The sequence below is a fragment of the Phocoena phocoena genome, chromosome 1 (assembly GCF_963924675.1).
Source record: "Phocoena phocoena chromosome 1, mPhoPho1.1, whole genome shotgun sequence".
Classification (NCBI taxonomy): Eukaryota; Metazoa; Chordata; class Mammalia; order Artiodactyla; family Phocoenidae; genus Phocoena; species Phocoena phocoena.
In genome coordinates, this window is record NC_089219.1 from 73,857,194 (window position 1) to 73,873,987 (window position 16,794).

Here is a 16,794-nt window from a genome sequence, read left to right on the forward strand (position 1 = left end):
TTATTTTTGTAAGGTAAGACTTCTTACTAATTTAGAAAATATTAGTGTACTGAATGATGACTTTACCAATAGTTTTCAAATTAGCAGGTGGGGATAAAATAAAAACTTTATGTAGCTCTTTTTAGGTAATACAGCCCAGTTAATGCAGAATGTTTCACCTGAATAGTTTTCCTTCAATACCCATAACAAGGCAAAAAAGCACCAAAAAAGGGCAAGAATCTCAAAGTGTGCAATTAGTCTTAATTTAACAATTTTTGGTCGCACGACTGTTATTTGTGGTCATTATCTTGGTTCATATGGATCCAGACAATTAATGCTTTTTAGACATTGAAAGTTCAACCTTGTTCTTAAAAATCTCAGCAGAAAAACTGAACTTGATCCAATAACACATCTTATAAGTTTTATTGTTGCTGAAGCAAAAATACACCACCATAAACCAATGTTTAAAAGGCAGGATTTCTCTTTTCTTGAATTTGTCCATGCAAAGGTCAAAACTTCAAATGGAACTTAAGTTTAAAAAAGAAGAAGAAAGAAAAAACAGTGTAAGGAGTAAAATTTTGATCATCAAAATACTTTCAAAATTTTAATTTATTGGTAAGTAGCATTAGTGCAAAATATTTAGATAACTAATTCAGTTCTTGAAAGCTTTATTAAATTTCTCAATTTAAAGAGAAAAGAAATTTTCAAAAACCATCAGGTCACAGGAGCACAACTAATTGTACTTACAATTTTTATTGTTTAACCCTTAGAACCAAGTAAACTAAGACTCAAAATGTAAAACAGAATTACAGAACAGAAAAGGAAAGTATTTATTGTCACTCTTCTCAAGGTATTTGGTATTATATTTTCGAGAATATACGTTTAAGAATGAAGCAATGCTTTATAGAAAACTAGAAATAATAGAGTTTATGCAACTATCAATTTTTTGGTACTTTTGAAAATAAATAATGTGGAAGTTTAGATTTAAAGAGAAGTTTTAAATGGAATGACTTTGTCATGCTAAAGAAGAAAGCATTTGGATTAATTTATATTAAAACGTGAAATTTAGAGTTAGGTAACAAAATTCTATAATCATATACTTTCCAAATTAAAAAAAGAATTAGAATGAAATCTTTTTCTTGATGTCTAGAAGCCACTATCATCTAGCTGTGTGTAAATATTAGATGAGAAGAAGATCGGGGTTTTTTGCTTGAGTTTGGTTCATTTTAGTTCTGGGGGGAGGAATTAGTAGAAAAATTTTGTGTATTTAGACCTAATTCAGATATATGAAAAAATCTGTATAGATCTTTGCATCTGATAGAGGTTACCATTGGCATTTCCATATTTGATCCTGTTATAATTTCAGTTTTACACATGCAACATGAAATAAAATTTGTTGCTAATAATCATAATATGAATCACAAATAGTTCCTTCAACAGAATACATAAAGCAAATGGTAATTATTACAATGCTGGATTATTAGAGTGAAAACTAATCTGCAATCTCATACAATGTTCATAGATGATAATTTAACATTAAAAGGTTACTTCTTGTACAATTCTGCAATCATTCCAAACATATACAGTTCTGGAAAGCATTAGTCACAGAATGAGCAGGGATGTATTTTTTAATAAGAGAATGAAAATATGCTTTCATCACAAGTAAACCAAATTCCCTATCAAAATCTCTTGGTAAGATTGAATAGCTTCTGAGTTTTTCAGATAAAGTTATTTTCTCTCCTAGAAGAGAGAGAGTCAGACCCATACTATCACTTATACTGCTACGTTTTAACTCTATGAATAAAAAATTTATAATAAAAACTAAGGAATATTTTATATCACTAAAATATTTCTACGGCCTCTAAAGACTTCCACGGTTTATTACTGTACCTTCTTTTCTTAGTTTCTCATTAGGGAATAAGCATTAACACAACCGTAGTCCACAGCATACCAGGTAGTATACATAAATAATGAGCACATGGCTTTTATTCACAACTTCATCATATCAGACTAGATCAGTATAAAGAGGCAAATGTGGGCAATAAAATTCTAGCACTCAAACAATGCCAGACTTAGGTAACTAGAGGAATGAAAATGAAATTTGCTCATCAGTAACTGACTGGGTAGTTTCATACATTTAAATTTACTTTTTTTGTATTTATTTTTCCCCAGGGGGAGACATGTTAGACATTCTTTTTTCGTTTTAAATAAAAATTTCACTTTTATACAACTAAGAAAAGAACTTCCAAAGTACCCACTCTAGCAAATTAAGTCACCGTTGTGATTCAAGCTAATGCAATTGAGTGGCCAACAAACTGGGTTGATATCATATATCAGACACTTGAAATTGTGTCTCATTCATGAACAAAATCATAAATTTCAATGAAAAATGACTAAAACTGCTCCATGAAAAGGCCTACTTGATGATCATTCTTATAATAATTTTGTTAATCTCCCAATTTTTGCATTATTTATTCCAAAAAATTCTAAACATATTTAAGAATTCACAAAATGGCATCATAAACACTCAGAGCTACACTGCAATTTCCTTCATCCTGACATCCTTATCCTCTTTTCCCACAAAGACAATAACAAACTCTTCTTTGGGATGCAATTAGCAAGGAAAAGTATCCACTGGAATACGGATGATAGGTAGTCATAAAGAATCAAGTAGCCAGCAATAATTTAGGGAAGAACCTATTTTATCCTAATACAGCCTCAGAACATGGCTTCAAAAGCACAATATATCAACTTACAACTTTGGGTTGCCAGTTATCCAGCTTGTGAATTAAAGCAGGCCAGTTTGCCCCTCTCAATTCTCCTTCTGCTTTGGGACTATTTCTCCATTTACTGGAAATAGTTTTCAGGATAGTAAAAGGAGGTAAAATACTCATGAATGTTGCAAATAATTACCATCTGTGAGAGAATAAAAATACTGGGAGAAGTTTAAATAAAATTCTAAAAGGTGAATATTGCAACCTCTAAGGATATCCATGGTACTATTTATATTTGTATAGAAAACTGAAAGCTCACTCATTGTTTTTGAAACTGTAAGCAAAAAAAAAGGAAGTAAACTGCTATGAAACTTACACATAATAACTTTGGACAAGAAGAAAACTTCAAACTCTATTTTGATTTTTTTTTTTTAAATTCTCAAGGGCACATCGATAACTAATAATATTTAGTAATCAGAATCTCCTATTTGCAATAATTTAGATTATTTTCTATGGTGCAATATGAAACTCTGTATTAGTCTTTGCAATGTAATTTGGTCTCAGCATTGAGAGACTTATAAAATAAGTGTGACACTTCTGTAACACTGAAATAAGTTTAAAATATCAGCTCTTTGAACAGAAGAAATTGTATTTGACCATATGTACTCATCAGAGATATACTTTCCAAAAAAAAGTGAGTGGTAACAGCGGTAAGAGATACCAAAATCATACGGAACAATTTTGTCATTACCACCATTTTCTGTTCCCTTTATGTGACTCCCAATAAAAAGTAAAAATACAAGCTAGTAAGTTTTGTTTATTTTTAACCCACTGGATTGTCTTCCATTTTAGATCATAGTATGACCTTTCTAGATCCTTACTGAAAATTTACATTATCACTTTCACAAGTAGCTAAATTTCCACACTGAGGGATAAAAATCTTGGAGAATCTGGTTGGGATTTTTATAGTACTTTACAGTGTGCTATAGTAATGACAAACCTGTTTCATACTTAATCCTATCATCAAGCAACACCAGGCTTCTAATTTTTGTTTTCATTTTAAATAGCCACTATATATGAGAATTAATAAGGTAATTTACTATTAATGCTTTTTCAAGTCAAAAGACATATTACCTAGAAAATAATTTAACACTGTAATGGGATCTTCAGGATCAATTCTGTTTTATATACTCTGCAGCAAAAATAACATTTCTAGTAGGAAGGTATTAATTATAAACCTAGCAAATTCTAGACATTCACATATTTGTGTAAACAATTTTAACATGGTTTATTACATTTCCAGAAAGGTTAAATCTTATATCCAGTTTCCTGCTAATTCTTCCTTCATATATTATAATAAATATATGTTATTTGAGTGCATGTGTGTATATAGTTTCACACACATATATGTCATATATACATAAAACAGCACTTAATGGTCACTGTCTTTGCAATGTTAAGTTGGGAAAAATATGAATCGCTATTATGCATAACCCATGGCGATCTTCCCTCTGTTTCACAAATGGCCATACCGGGATGTAAACAAAACATTGGAGCGAGCCATTCCAGGTGAACTGTATTTCAAGTTGTAGGTTGGTGTTCTCATGAAGAATTGTGTACTTCCTGGTAGTAAATACCTAAAAATGATAGTTAAAAAATTAGACTTTACAAACTAATATTAACGTCTATCACTAAAATATTATGTGGTTAATAATTTGTACATCTTACATGAGAAATGATACTATAACAATGCAACCCACATAAAAAGATTCCCTCTCCTGAGTTGAGGAGGGGAGGCAGGGAGAGGGTCATAAAGCCTTACCCAAAGAGTTGAATATAGATGTAACATGTGATCTTAGTGTCCCAAGACATCCCATAAACAGCCATGAACTCACATGATAGGAGACTGTTTATATGGCTCATGTTAATTTGGAATTCATCATTCACCTCTGTAAATAATGTGTGTAACCAGTCAAATATTTCTTAAAAACATGTGACATGAGAATTTGGCTAACCAATTAAAATAATGTTTCAAGGATGTTGAAACCATTGATTATAATTTAATAAATATATAATTGATGTGTTATGACTATAGGTAATCTAAAAGAAAAAGTTAAAGATTAACATTCATAACTAGATTGTAAATTTTATATTCTTGGACTACTGGGTGCTTGTGATTACAGAAAACCAAAAACAATCATAATTACAGGTTGCATGCAACCGTTTCAGCCAAATATATTTCAGAATACATAAATTTTCCAGATTTTAGGACACTATAGTATATATTTTATATATAATGTAACATCATCAGGGTCTTGGGGCAGCATCCTGTAAACAAATCATTAATATTTCTGTAGTGAAATGGAGAAATATTCACAATAAATTGGATAAAGACTATTAACAACTTCGTGTCAATTCAGATGTGCCAATAAATGGGTTACTTTTATTTTTATTCGTTTGAGTTTTCAGAGCTTTGGGATTCAGTAATTACAAGTAGGAGTGTGTGCCTGTATAATCTGTTTTCTCTGGAAAACCTCTGATTAGCATTAGGCCAGTCCAATCTATATGTTAAGAGAGAAATGATCAAGGAAATCCACATGAGCAAATGCAAATAAGCATCACTATTAAAAGCGTTAAATCCTGGTAATGATGAGAAGGACATGCTAGAAAGTCAGGACAAAGATATCTATAAAAAATTCCAAGAGCAGAAGTAGCAACAGAAGGAGATTTATAATTAGTCTTGAAAAAAGAAACAAAGGTAGAGCATCAAATCACTTATTTTCTTCACTTGACTTTAGCATCTTCCAGCCACAGTATCATACTTCCAAAGACACGTGAAGAAATTGAAGGCCAAGGATTAGTTACCTATTCTATATGAAATAATGTTGGTAACTACTAACCTCTGTGTCAATGGGAAATTACATTTATAGTTGTGTTATATGAATTTTGTAGAAGAATATGAATTCACTATGATCAAACTGCGTATAGCATTCAGATTAAAATGGCAGAATTCTCCATAATATTCATAAATATCATTTGATCATGAATTATCTGATAATATCCCCTTAATCTATTAATATCACAAACTATAAATAATTGCTCAAATCATTAAGTTAATAGAGCAGTTAAATAATATACAACAATATAAATTAAATCGAAATTGCACAATGGGTGATGAATAACGAAACAATTGATTTCTCACATCACAGATTATATAAATTATTTTCTTAATACCACTTAGGTAATTTATATGGATTAATTATTATGTCAAGAGCTAGTGGAGTCATGATGATTGATCTGATATCTTCTGCCAGGAAAAGGCTACCCTTCCTATCTAGGGCAAAGGTGCAAAAGAAACTAAAGTGTTTGATCAAAAACCACTATTCCATATTAGTTGAGAGTTATTCTATCTTCTACTGAAAATACATTCTGATTTCATTGATAATTATTATAGTAAACAGTAACTTTTGCTGACTTTCTTTTGAAGAATTTCCAAGCAGTAGTTACTACTGACATTACGATAACATTCACATAGCCTTCTGAGCTAAAGATCTCCATTTTCACAGATGAAAAAATAAAAGTACAAAGTCCAGGGTTAGAGCTAACTAATACTATTTTCCTTAACACTATTTTGTATTTTAAAAGTGTTTTTGTGTGCCAGGACCATTATAATTGATTTAAAAATATTAGTTATTTCTAATGATTCTCTATGATACGTATTATTATCAGCTCCATTTTAAAGATGAAAACACCAGAGTGCACAGGAGTTAAATGCCTTGCCCACAGGCACGTAGCTAGTAAGTGGCAGAGCCAGGATTCAAATCTATTTGGTCTCACTCCAGAACCAGTGCTCCCAGCAGCTATACTATACTGTCATTTCTGTGTGAATCCCAATTTTAAAACTAAAGGATATAATGATTATACTCATTTTTTTCAGAAATATAAAGTATAAAAAACCTAGAAAGTAGAAAAATATTATATATCTGCAAACCTAAACTTTTTAATAGAAGCAGAAAATAAAACTTTTTTAAAGACTTAGAAAGGGGGCTTCCCTGGTGGCGCAGTGGTTGAGAGTCCGCCTGCCGATGCAGGGGACGCGGGTTCGTGCCCCGGTCCGGGAGGATCCCACGTGCCGCGGAGCGGCTGGGCCCGTGAGCCGTGGCCGCTGAGCCCGCGCGTCCGGAGCCTGTGCTCCGCAGTGGGAGGGGCCGCAACAGTGAGAGGCCCGCGGACCGCAAAAAAAAAAAAAAAAAAAAAAAAAAAAAGACTTAGAAAGGAAAAGAAATTCAGTGTGAACTAGAAAAAGCATATAAAATCACATTGGAAGAAACATTTTGCTTCCCTAAAGCAAGTGCTGTGGGATATTTTAAAGCATTACAGGGAAACACAATGGATTATTTGCCTTAATATCTCCATTAGTATCTCTTGGGAGATCCCACACTAGCTGAACATCAAAGATTATTTTTGAAATGTTCTTTGCAATGAAGTTAAATAATACAATTTGATATTTTTAGCAGGAAGAATCTCTAGAAAGTGGTTCTATAGACTGTATCTAAAGAGTTTGTGCTAAAGCACCAAAAAATGTGAAGTTTCCAGCTTTATTTTTATTGTAGCTTACTCTCAAAGTACAAAACTAGCTAACTTGTAGCTAACTCATCCCAAGGAGAAACACCTTAGACTTACACATTTTTGTTACATTTATTCCTAAGAATTATTCTTTGATGCTATTGAAAAATGATATTGTATCTAAAATGTCATATATTCTAGCTGTTTGTTATTAATATAGAAAAAATACAATTGATTTTATCCCAACTTTCATTTCATCAAAATTGTTAAATTTACTTAATAATTTATCTGTAGATTTACTTAGATTCTGTGAACACAATCATATCCATTAGTAATGAGTTTTAGTTCTTTCTCTCAAATCCAATGCCTTTTACTTCTTTGGCATGCTTCCTTGAATGAGCTAGGTCCAACACAATGGTAAACAGAAGCGGTAATAACAGTCAATCTTGTCTTGTTTCTCACCTCAGAAGGAAAGCCTTCAACATTTCACCATTAAGTATATGATTGTAGGGTTTTTGTACTTATCCTTTATTAGATTAAGGAATTTCCCTTTGGTTTCTAACTTGCTAAGCATTTTTTAAGCATGAATGTAATATACTGAATTCTAACAAGTGACTTATCCTTTTTTTTTTTTTTTTGAGGTACGCGGGCCTCTCACTGTTGTGGCCTCTCCCGTTGCGGAGCACAGGCTCCGGACACACAGGCTCAGCGGCCATGGCTCACGGGCACAGCCGCTCCACGGCATGTGGGATCTTCCCGGACCGGGGCACGAACCCGTGTCCCCTGCATCGGCAGGCGGACTCTCAACCACTGCGCCACCAGGGAAGCCCATCCATATATTTTTAAATGATTTTTTATTCTACTAAAATTACATTGATCACTTTTTAATGTTATTGTACAATTAAGCTGATGCAATAAACAAACGTTAGTCATGATACATTATCCTATTTAAGGTTTCTGGGTTTGTTTTGCTAATATTTTATGTAAGATCTTTCCATCTATGTACAGGAGCGAGATTAGACTGTCAATGTCCTGGTCAGGTATCAAAGGTATGGTAGCCTCATAAAACAAGTTAGAGAACATTCCTTCCTTTTCTCTCTTCTCTGGGTGGGTTTAATTAGATAGAAGTAGATAGTACTTCTCTCTTCTCTGGGTGGGTAGAATTAGATAGAATTAGATAGTAATTTTCTCTTCTCTGGGTGGGTAGAATTAGATAGTAAAGACCTATGAATCTGGACTTATCTTTGTGGAAGGGTTTTTAATTACTGATTCAATTTTTTCAATAATTAAGAGTATATCTTCTTCTCACTTTTGGTAATACGTGTTTTTCAAGGAATTTGTTAACAATCTAAATTACCGAATTTATCAGCATGAAATTATTCATATTTCTTATAAAATTTTCAATATTTGTAATATCTGCAGTAACATCTCTATTTCTATTCTTGACGTTAACTATTTTTGTCTTTTACATTTTGATCAGTCTCACCAGTTGTTTATCAATTTTATTAGCCTTTTAAAAAACCCACTTTTGCCATTTTGATCTTCTTTATTCCGTTTGCATCATTATATTAATTTCTGCTCTCATTTTTATTATTTCCTTTTTCTGTATTCTTTGGGTTTACTTTAATATCATTCTGTCATCATTCAGGACGGTTGCTTAGATCATTTAATTTTTGCCTTACCCCTCCCTAATATGTTCATTTAAGCCTATAAGTATTCCTATAATAATGATTTATGTACATACTGTGTTTTTATTTGTAATATTTTTGTTATCATTCAGTTAAAAATATTTTCTTACATTCATTATGATTTCTTCTTTGATTCATGGGTTATTTAAAGTATATTTTTTATCTTTCTAAAGTATGGATTTTCTGGATATTTTGTTATTTTTAATAGCACGTGATGAGAAATAATACTCTGTGTGATTTCAATTTTTCGAACTATGTTTTATTATTCCACTATATAGTTGATTTTTATAACAGATTCAGATATGCTTAGTGTATTGTATTCTGAAGTCACTGAATTCACTATAATATGACAGTTAAATTTGTTAATCATATTGTTAAAATGTTCTTTGTCTCTAATTTTTTGAGAAGTATATATTAAAATCTCCCTCAATGGTTGTAGATTTGTCTATTTTTCCCTGTAATTCTGTCAACTTTTGCTTTGCAAAACATCTGGGACATTGTCACTTGAAGGAATCTATGTTGTTTATCAAGGCCTCAATCTTTGACAGGCCCTGAACTCCTACTTTTTTCCCTTAGGCCCATGAGTCTGTCAAAAGCATTATTCAGTACTAACTAGTACTCGCTAACAAGTACCTGGTTTTAACTCTCTGATGTCTTCAAGCAAATGTTTTGGTATTTTGTCCAGCTTTTCTTGTTGTCATCAGAGGGAGGATTTGTCCAAATACCCAGTGCTTGCTCTATTACCAAAGGCAGAAGCCCTAACTCAGTGGTTTTTAAAAAATGTTTTTAGCCACGTAAATGAGCTTATATGGAAGCTCAGTACATGAAAGATAGAAATACAGAGATGCTGAGACTGAAAATTGTCTCTGAAAGTACTACAACTTACACATACTAAAAGTCACATATTCGTCTTTAATTCTAAATGGAACTACGACTGTCTTCAGAAGTGCTAAAATGTACTTCCTGTTTATTCGTGTATCTTTGCAGCTTAAAAACAATATTTTCATACTTTTGGAAAACTACCTATTTTAACTGGACAATATTTATAAAAATCCAGTTTTTAAATGGAACTTAAAATCCACCTCCCATAGATCTTTTTGGTGATGAAGGGAATAGTAGAGGCATACTGAACAATAAAAATTAAACTAAAGGCATCTTCTCAACTATATTAGGATAAGGACAAATGTTGAAATATCCCTATTGGGGGAAAAATTAAATTTATTACCCTTTTGTATGCTCTTACTTGGCTTTTGAAAGCAAAAGTATATAAGTTAAATAATACAATCTCCATGTGGGTTATTTCTGTCACCTCCGGGTTTGTAATTGCTGTCCTTGTTCAGTCCTTTAAAGGTAAAGATTGTTCAAATTAAAAGAATCTTATAGATAATAGCATGTATGAATTTTTAGTCTTTAGCTTTTTCTCTAACCATATAGACAAAAAGAGACTTTCAATTTCAAACTGCATTGTGGCATTACTTTATATAAAACTCACAGGGTCTAGGAAATGTAAACCAGTACCTGGAATTACCCCAATTGGTACCAATGCCTGAGAGTGATCCTCTTGAGTCAGTTGCATATTTGTAAACCACTAGCAGGCACTGTTTACAAAGCTCGACCAGGCGCTGGCAACATTGGAGCTGCAAAGGAGTCACCACCTCCGGGCTTTTACTGAAAATACTCTCCCAAGAGGATCTGTTGGCATGGAAACAGACATGACCTCATGTGGCTGTTAAAAATGGCAACCAACTATATCACTTACCTAGCAACAAACCCATTAAAAAAACGTAGAAATGGCCTCACACATTTGAAGTGACTACAGATGGTTGAGAGGTATAAAGTAAATATACAAATTTGGAAATTAATCTTTACATTAAAAAAAACACAACATAGAATTCATATCTTTAAAGACTTCACTGCTGCTAGCTCTAAGTAACAGGATGGTTTCCCAACACCTCCTAAAAATTGAGTTACTCTACATTAAAGTAACTGTAAAATACTGAGCTAATTTCTCACAAGTTAGGTATTCTAAGAATTTACATTTTCTAGGAAGCTAAATTTATTTTTATATTAATAATGATCCCACAAATTAAAAAGTTGCTGCAACTTAATTTGTGATCTCTTAATTGTTATCTCTCAGATACTCTCTGAGAATTTTGGTTAATCCTTTGCTTATGACCACCCCTTTCAAAACACTTTCATATGTAATTATGTCCATGATATTCCTAGAGCACAGGTTCTATACTGTAGATGTAATGTAATCTCCACAAGTCCTGCCCTACTGCAGTTCCAAAGGTAGTGTCTTCCCTCCTTCAGTGCACTCAGCTTAGTGCACAGCAGGCAGTAGTACATACTGTCTTGGTAAATTTAAATGTGTGCATGCATGCATGCATGCGTGTGTGTGTGTACACATATATATGTATTCACAATTCCTAAGCTGATTGTCATGGCCCAAATCAGGAAACATCTTATCACCCTACCACCATCGAGAAAGGGAGAGAGAGACAGAGAGAGAGAGAGAGAGACTGACTTATTTCCTTAGTGTAACTGAAACTCCTTTCAAGCCTCAAGGGGAAGGTTTGCTTTAAGACTTGGTAATGGTTCAAGTCTCATTTTACATAAACCAATTCGCTTAACCCGCAGAGAGAGAAAAGACTAGATTTTCAGAAAGAAAAAAATATTAAGGAAAATATTTTTCTGAAGAAAATGTACTTCCCAGTGGGAAATTCAAAGATTCCATTTTCAATCTTCTGTGGATATTTGATATCTTTGGAATTTTAAAAAAATGCTTTAGAAACTCAGAAAGGTATTTTTTAGTAGAAAGGCTACTGTTTATTTTTTCAGGAGAAAAGACAGCATGTCATCAGTGAATGACAGATTTTCTTAAAGGGAATAAGATTCAAATAAGTAGATTGAAAGGAATAAATTTTCTTCCATTTTCTAAGATGTTCGGGGCTAAATATAATACTATTTTTTTATTTAAAAAGGATTAAAAGTTACTTTCATTCAAGAAATAGTAATATGTTAGCTAAATTAACTCTAAAAATTTAATTACTAAATATAAGAATAACTAGATATGATATGCACATTTGTGTGTATATAGATATATCTCCAATTTACTTGATGTAATCAAGAAAAACAGGAGAACACCAATTAATAAGGGAATATGTTTATAACTGATAAGTCTTGATCTAGCAAGGCTTACATGACTGGGCCCAGAGAAATCAAAATTTCATACAAACGTAAATACACAAAGAAAACATTCTGACTGTCTGACTCTCAGCTGAGCACTTTTACTTTCTCTCCCCTGGGATTCTGGGTATTTCTGTAAAAGCCTACCTCCATCACCACCCTCACCCCTGAATTTGAATATATTTATATTTTGATACTTTGGAGACATCTGATTAGATTCACTATCAGGTTCCTCACATCACGGTAATTTTTCTTTTGCTGACTTGGAGTACAGACGTAAGAAAAGAACACATAAAATGGAGGAAAGGCAAAGGACCTTCTTCAAATAGCACCTTAATTTGATGTAACACTCTGAGAAATATGTGAGTTATAATATAAGCAGCTTTGGCTTCTCATTCTCTCATTGTTCCTTAAATATTCAAAATAAACATACGAATCAAGGTTCTCTACCTAATTTTGGTGTGTATGTTCACCACCACTGACCAAAGACCACATTCTACTCTATTAATCCATATTTAAGTGTCAACACTCCAGAATCACTCATAAAGAAAAAAGAAAATGACCAGGACTTGCTTTGTTTGGTACTAGGCTAATGGCACCCCCTCTGCACAAAAGAAACCTATTCTTCAACCTGAATGTTTTTGAACCGTGTCCCCTCCCTCCTACCCACTACCTGGCACAGCTGATATGAAATGCCTCTAGAACACGACAGTATCTCAATTTCCAATACTAACACAAAAAGTTTTAAGAAGGTGAAAGGATGGAGAAATAATTTAAAATACCAGTGCCTTTATCAAAGAACCCAGGGTCTTATCTGCCTGCTTTCTAAATCTAAATTCCAAGGAAATGGGAGGGCCAAAATCTATGAATTCAAAAAGAAAAATGAAATGGTTAAAAAGTTCTCTCTGGAACTCCCTAATCCTCAGAGAAATATGAAAAGAAATGACTTCAAATGACATTTTTAATAATATAACAATAAGATACAGAATACTGAATAACCTCCCGGTAACAAAGGGGAATGATTAATGAAATCCAGAGACTTGAAAAGCCTCATATTATCCAGTAATCCAATAATTTTTACCAGCTTTTTCATCAAAATATTTAATAAAGCAGCTATCTAAAAAGTGAAACATTCATTTCTTTCTCCTCTGGTAGAAGCCCAAATGAATGACTGAGTAGCCCAAAGAAGAAAGGAAAGTAAGAAAAAAAAAAAAAAAAATCTGGACTACACCAACCGGACAATCAGCAACAGAAAGATTAATGAGCTGAAAAGTATGAACAACGCAACATCCAGTTGAAAGTGATATGAGAACAGTAAGAGTCACATCATTTTAAGTAGTCTATATGATACGCATACATTTTCAGGTAGGCATATAATTCAGCCTAGAAGCAGACTGCTGCCTTAGAATATTCCTTACAATTTCTTCTTTCCCTGAGATTGTAAAAGAAAAGCTTTTCTACGACAAACTTCCATAGGAAAATGTCTTTGGCTAAAGGGTCTAAACTAGATTCTTTCCTTTGGGGTTTACATATCAGGAGTTTGAGTGGAAAGAGGGCTTTTCCAAATAATACATTCCTTCTCCCATAGTCCCCCTGCCTCCTCCTCTTTGCTTTACCTGGCAAATTCCTCTTCTTCCTCATTCTGAAAGTCTAAGCTGAAATATTGCTTCCCTTGGCCACCCTTCCTGAGCTCTGTGGCCTGAGTTTGAGTCCCATAGCACCTAGGCTTCCCCTGGCTCAGTAAAACATGGTGGATAATTTTATGCATGAAAATTCCAAAAGCTGTTCCCCTGGAGAGGACACATTCAGAACGTGGAGCATCATTCTGAATAGCACTCCCAGGAGGCTGCATGTGATAAAAAACGGTCACTGAGCATGGGCTTCAGCAGCCTGGAAGAGCAAGAGAGGGGGATGAGGGTGTTTTCTCTTTGATGCATCAGCCAAACCCCTGGGCCAATTCTAGGAAAACCTATGACAAACATCTACAATATTCTTTGAAGTTTCTGGACGTGGACAGGGAATGGTTTATTCATTTTGTTTTATTATTGAGATGTTGACAGGCAGAGGCAGGAATCAAGGTGGCCCAGAGTTATTTGGAATGTTTTTTCTAAGAGTTTTACACCTAACTGTGAAAGACAGCTACACCTTTTATTAAAATCATTCCTTTAGAAATGAGCTAAGAGTAGATTTTTACCTAGACCGCTAGGCTGTTAGATCAAAGGTTAAAGGAGTATACATTGACTAGATACGATTCAAAGAATAAGCAGAACTAGTCTGGGTCCAAAGTGACAATCAAACACACACAACACTATGTGACTTCACTAAGTTGAAGAAGCCTAGGAATGCCATTTGTAAAGGTACAAAAAAAAAACAAAATCGGATGTAAAACTCATCTCTACAAGCCTCCAAGTTTTTAAAGAAATGGATGGAGAGTGGAGGTCAAATAGGACTCAAAGCTACTCCTGCTCCAGCCGCTCCAGTGCAGTGGGCTGGGGATTGGGCTAATGCTATGGGCTTGCAGTATAGCAAGCTTGGCAACCATGGGCAATGCTGCTTTGAGAGGACTGAATAAAGCATAGAGTTAAGAGCTTGGGCTCTTGACTCAGACAACCTGGGTTTAAATCCAGGCTCACTATGAGAACTTGGGCAAGTTATATACTTTATGCTTCCATTTCCTTATCTATACAATGAAAATAATAATAATAGTTTACTCAAAATATTGTAGTGGTAATTATAAAAATGTTTACTATGAAAAACAGTATCAGGCACTTAGTAATCTTTCAATAAATGTTATTTACATTCTTTATGATTACTAGTAGTAATAGATACCACCAGAGACATCTGGGGGGGAGTGGTGTGCTAGGTACAAGAGAAAAGGATTCTGAATGGAGTCAGAGTAAATTACCAAAATAGTGTCATCAGCACCAATTTCAGTAGCAGACTATCTCAGTGCCTTCCATTTGTGAAGAGTAGCTGAAATCCATGTTCAACATTCCAACCAGTGGATCAAAAAACAGAAAAAAATTCTAATTATGACTTTAGATTAAGAGAACTTCTACAGACAGCCATCAACTAAGGGCCATGGAGTACAGTTCAAATGTTTCACTTAAGTCTCTGTAGAAATAATTTATGGCCAAGATTATTCTCAGATTTCATCACAACCCAGAGCACCTTGTGAATTCTCCCTGTTGGTGAATGGTAGCTGAGGAAAATTATGGTGGTGAGAATAAGTCTGCAAATGGTATAAATGATTCAGTACTAGATGACTAGAATATTTAAATGGAAGACATTCAGAGATCATGTCAGACTAGAATAGTCTGTTAAGGTTTTCCCAAAAAAAGGGCATGGTCTGGGTCTTTACATAGGATTTAAATAATGCAGAGGGGATTGGAGAAATGGGGTTGTAGAAGGCAGCCCAATCAGCTACCCATTGACACTAACAGTTTGGAGGCAGAAAAGGACAAATTTTTAAGATATTTGAAAAATAATGAATTTGTTTTTGGGGAGCAAAGTTTAAGTAGGAGAGTAATGAGAGAGAAGACTGGAGAAATAAGAAAGAATCAGCATATTAAAGAGTCTTATATCTCTAGATAAAAAGTCTAGACTTTAATGATAAATGAGGGAAATCATTACAGATTTTAGGAAATGACTCTGACAGTAGGATGGATAAGGGAAACAAAAAACTGGAGGCAAAAATGCCTGGGAATCTATTAATTTCATTTAGCCTTTCTACCAAGAAGGCTCCTCTTCTCTGAAGTCCTACAATAACGTATCTGTCATCTCCTTCATAATCATGACTTTTGCATGTATCTTATTTTGTCTATTAGAGACAGCAGAGTTTTATTGGTTAAGAGCATGAAATGTGGGACCAGGTTGCTTAAGTTCAAATCCCAGTTGCACTAGGTCCTTAGCACCTATCTGTGCCTTGGTTTCCTTATCTATAAAATGGAAATTATCATAAAACCTGCTTCAAAGTGATGTTATGTGGATTAAATTACTTAATACATGTACAGTGCTTAGAACAATGCCTGACACATAGAATAAGTGGTGTAGTGTTAGCTATTATCATTTTTAAGTTTCTTCAGGGCAGGATCTATGTCAGATTCAGCTTTGTATCTCCAAAAGTATTTAAATTATCAAATAAATACTCAATAATTGTGAAGAACAATGAAAAACAACCTACAATTAAATAATTGTTAAGAATAATGAAAAACAATCTAGAGTAGCCACAGTGGGGATGTGACAGAAAAACTAACAAGATTTAGCACATGACTGAGTAAAGAAAATGAAGGAGAACAAGGATGTGGATGCCCCTGAGATATCAAACCCATGTGATTCGGAGAATAACAATGGGGTTTTGGGAAGTCCAGAAGGGAAGCCATTTCTGAATAACAGGGAGGTATGGAACGTTTGGTTTTCGATATCTTGAAGACAAAATGACAGTGAGTCACAACAGCTTTGACAGGACTGAAAGTCTGCAGAGGAGCAGGAGTGTAGCCATGATTTTGGAAGTCTGCTACATAAAGGCAACAGCAGAAGAGCTGTAAGGATACAGATTTCTAACTGAGATTTTTCATTAATTAAGACTACTTTCTCTCCACTGAATTCAACTTTGTTGGGTGGTGTTGTGTTCATATCCATCATCTCATCTACATCAG

General features: G+C 33.8%; 1 protein-coding gene across 1 annotated transcript in view; it reads right to left on the reverse strand.

The window, feature by feature from the left end:
- Positions 1–4,209: 4,209 nt before the first annotated feature.
- TTLL7 (tubulin tyrosine ligase like 7) overlaps positions 4,210–16,794 on the reverse strand; it is a 93,224-nt gene continuing 80,639 nt past the window's right edge. The window contains exons 19-20 of the mRNA XM_065881409.1: positions 10,466–10,639; positions 4,210–4,330 (exon numbers count right to left, since the gene is read on the reverse strand). Of these exons, the coding sequence (XP_065737481.1) occupies positions 4,210–4,330; positions 10,466–10,639 (295 nt within the window). The remainder of the gene's footprint in view (positions 4,331–10,465; positions 10,640–16,794) is intronic.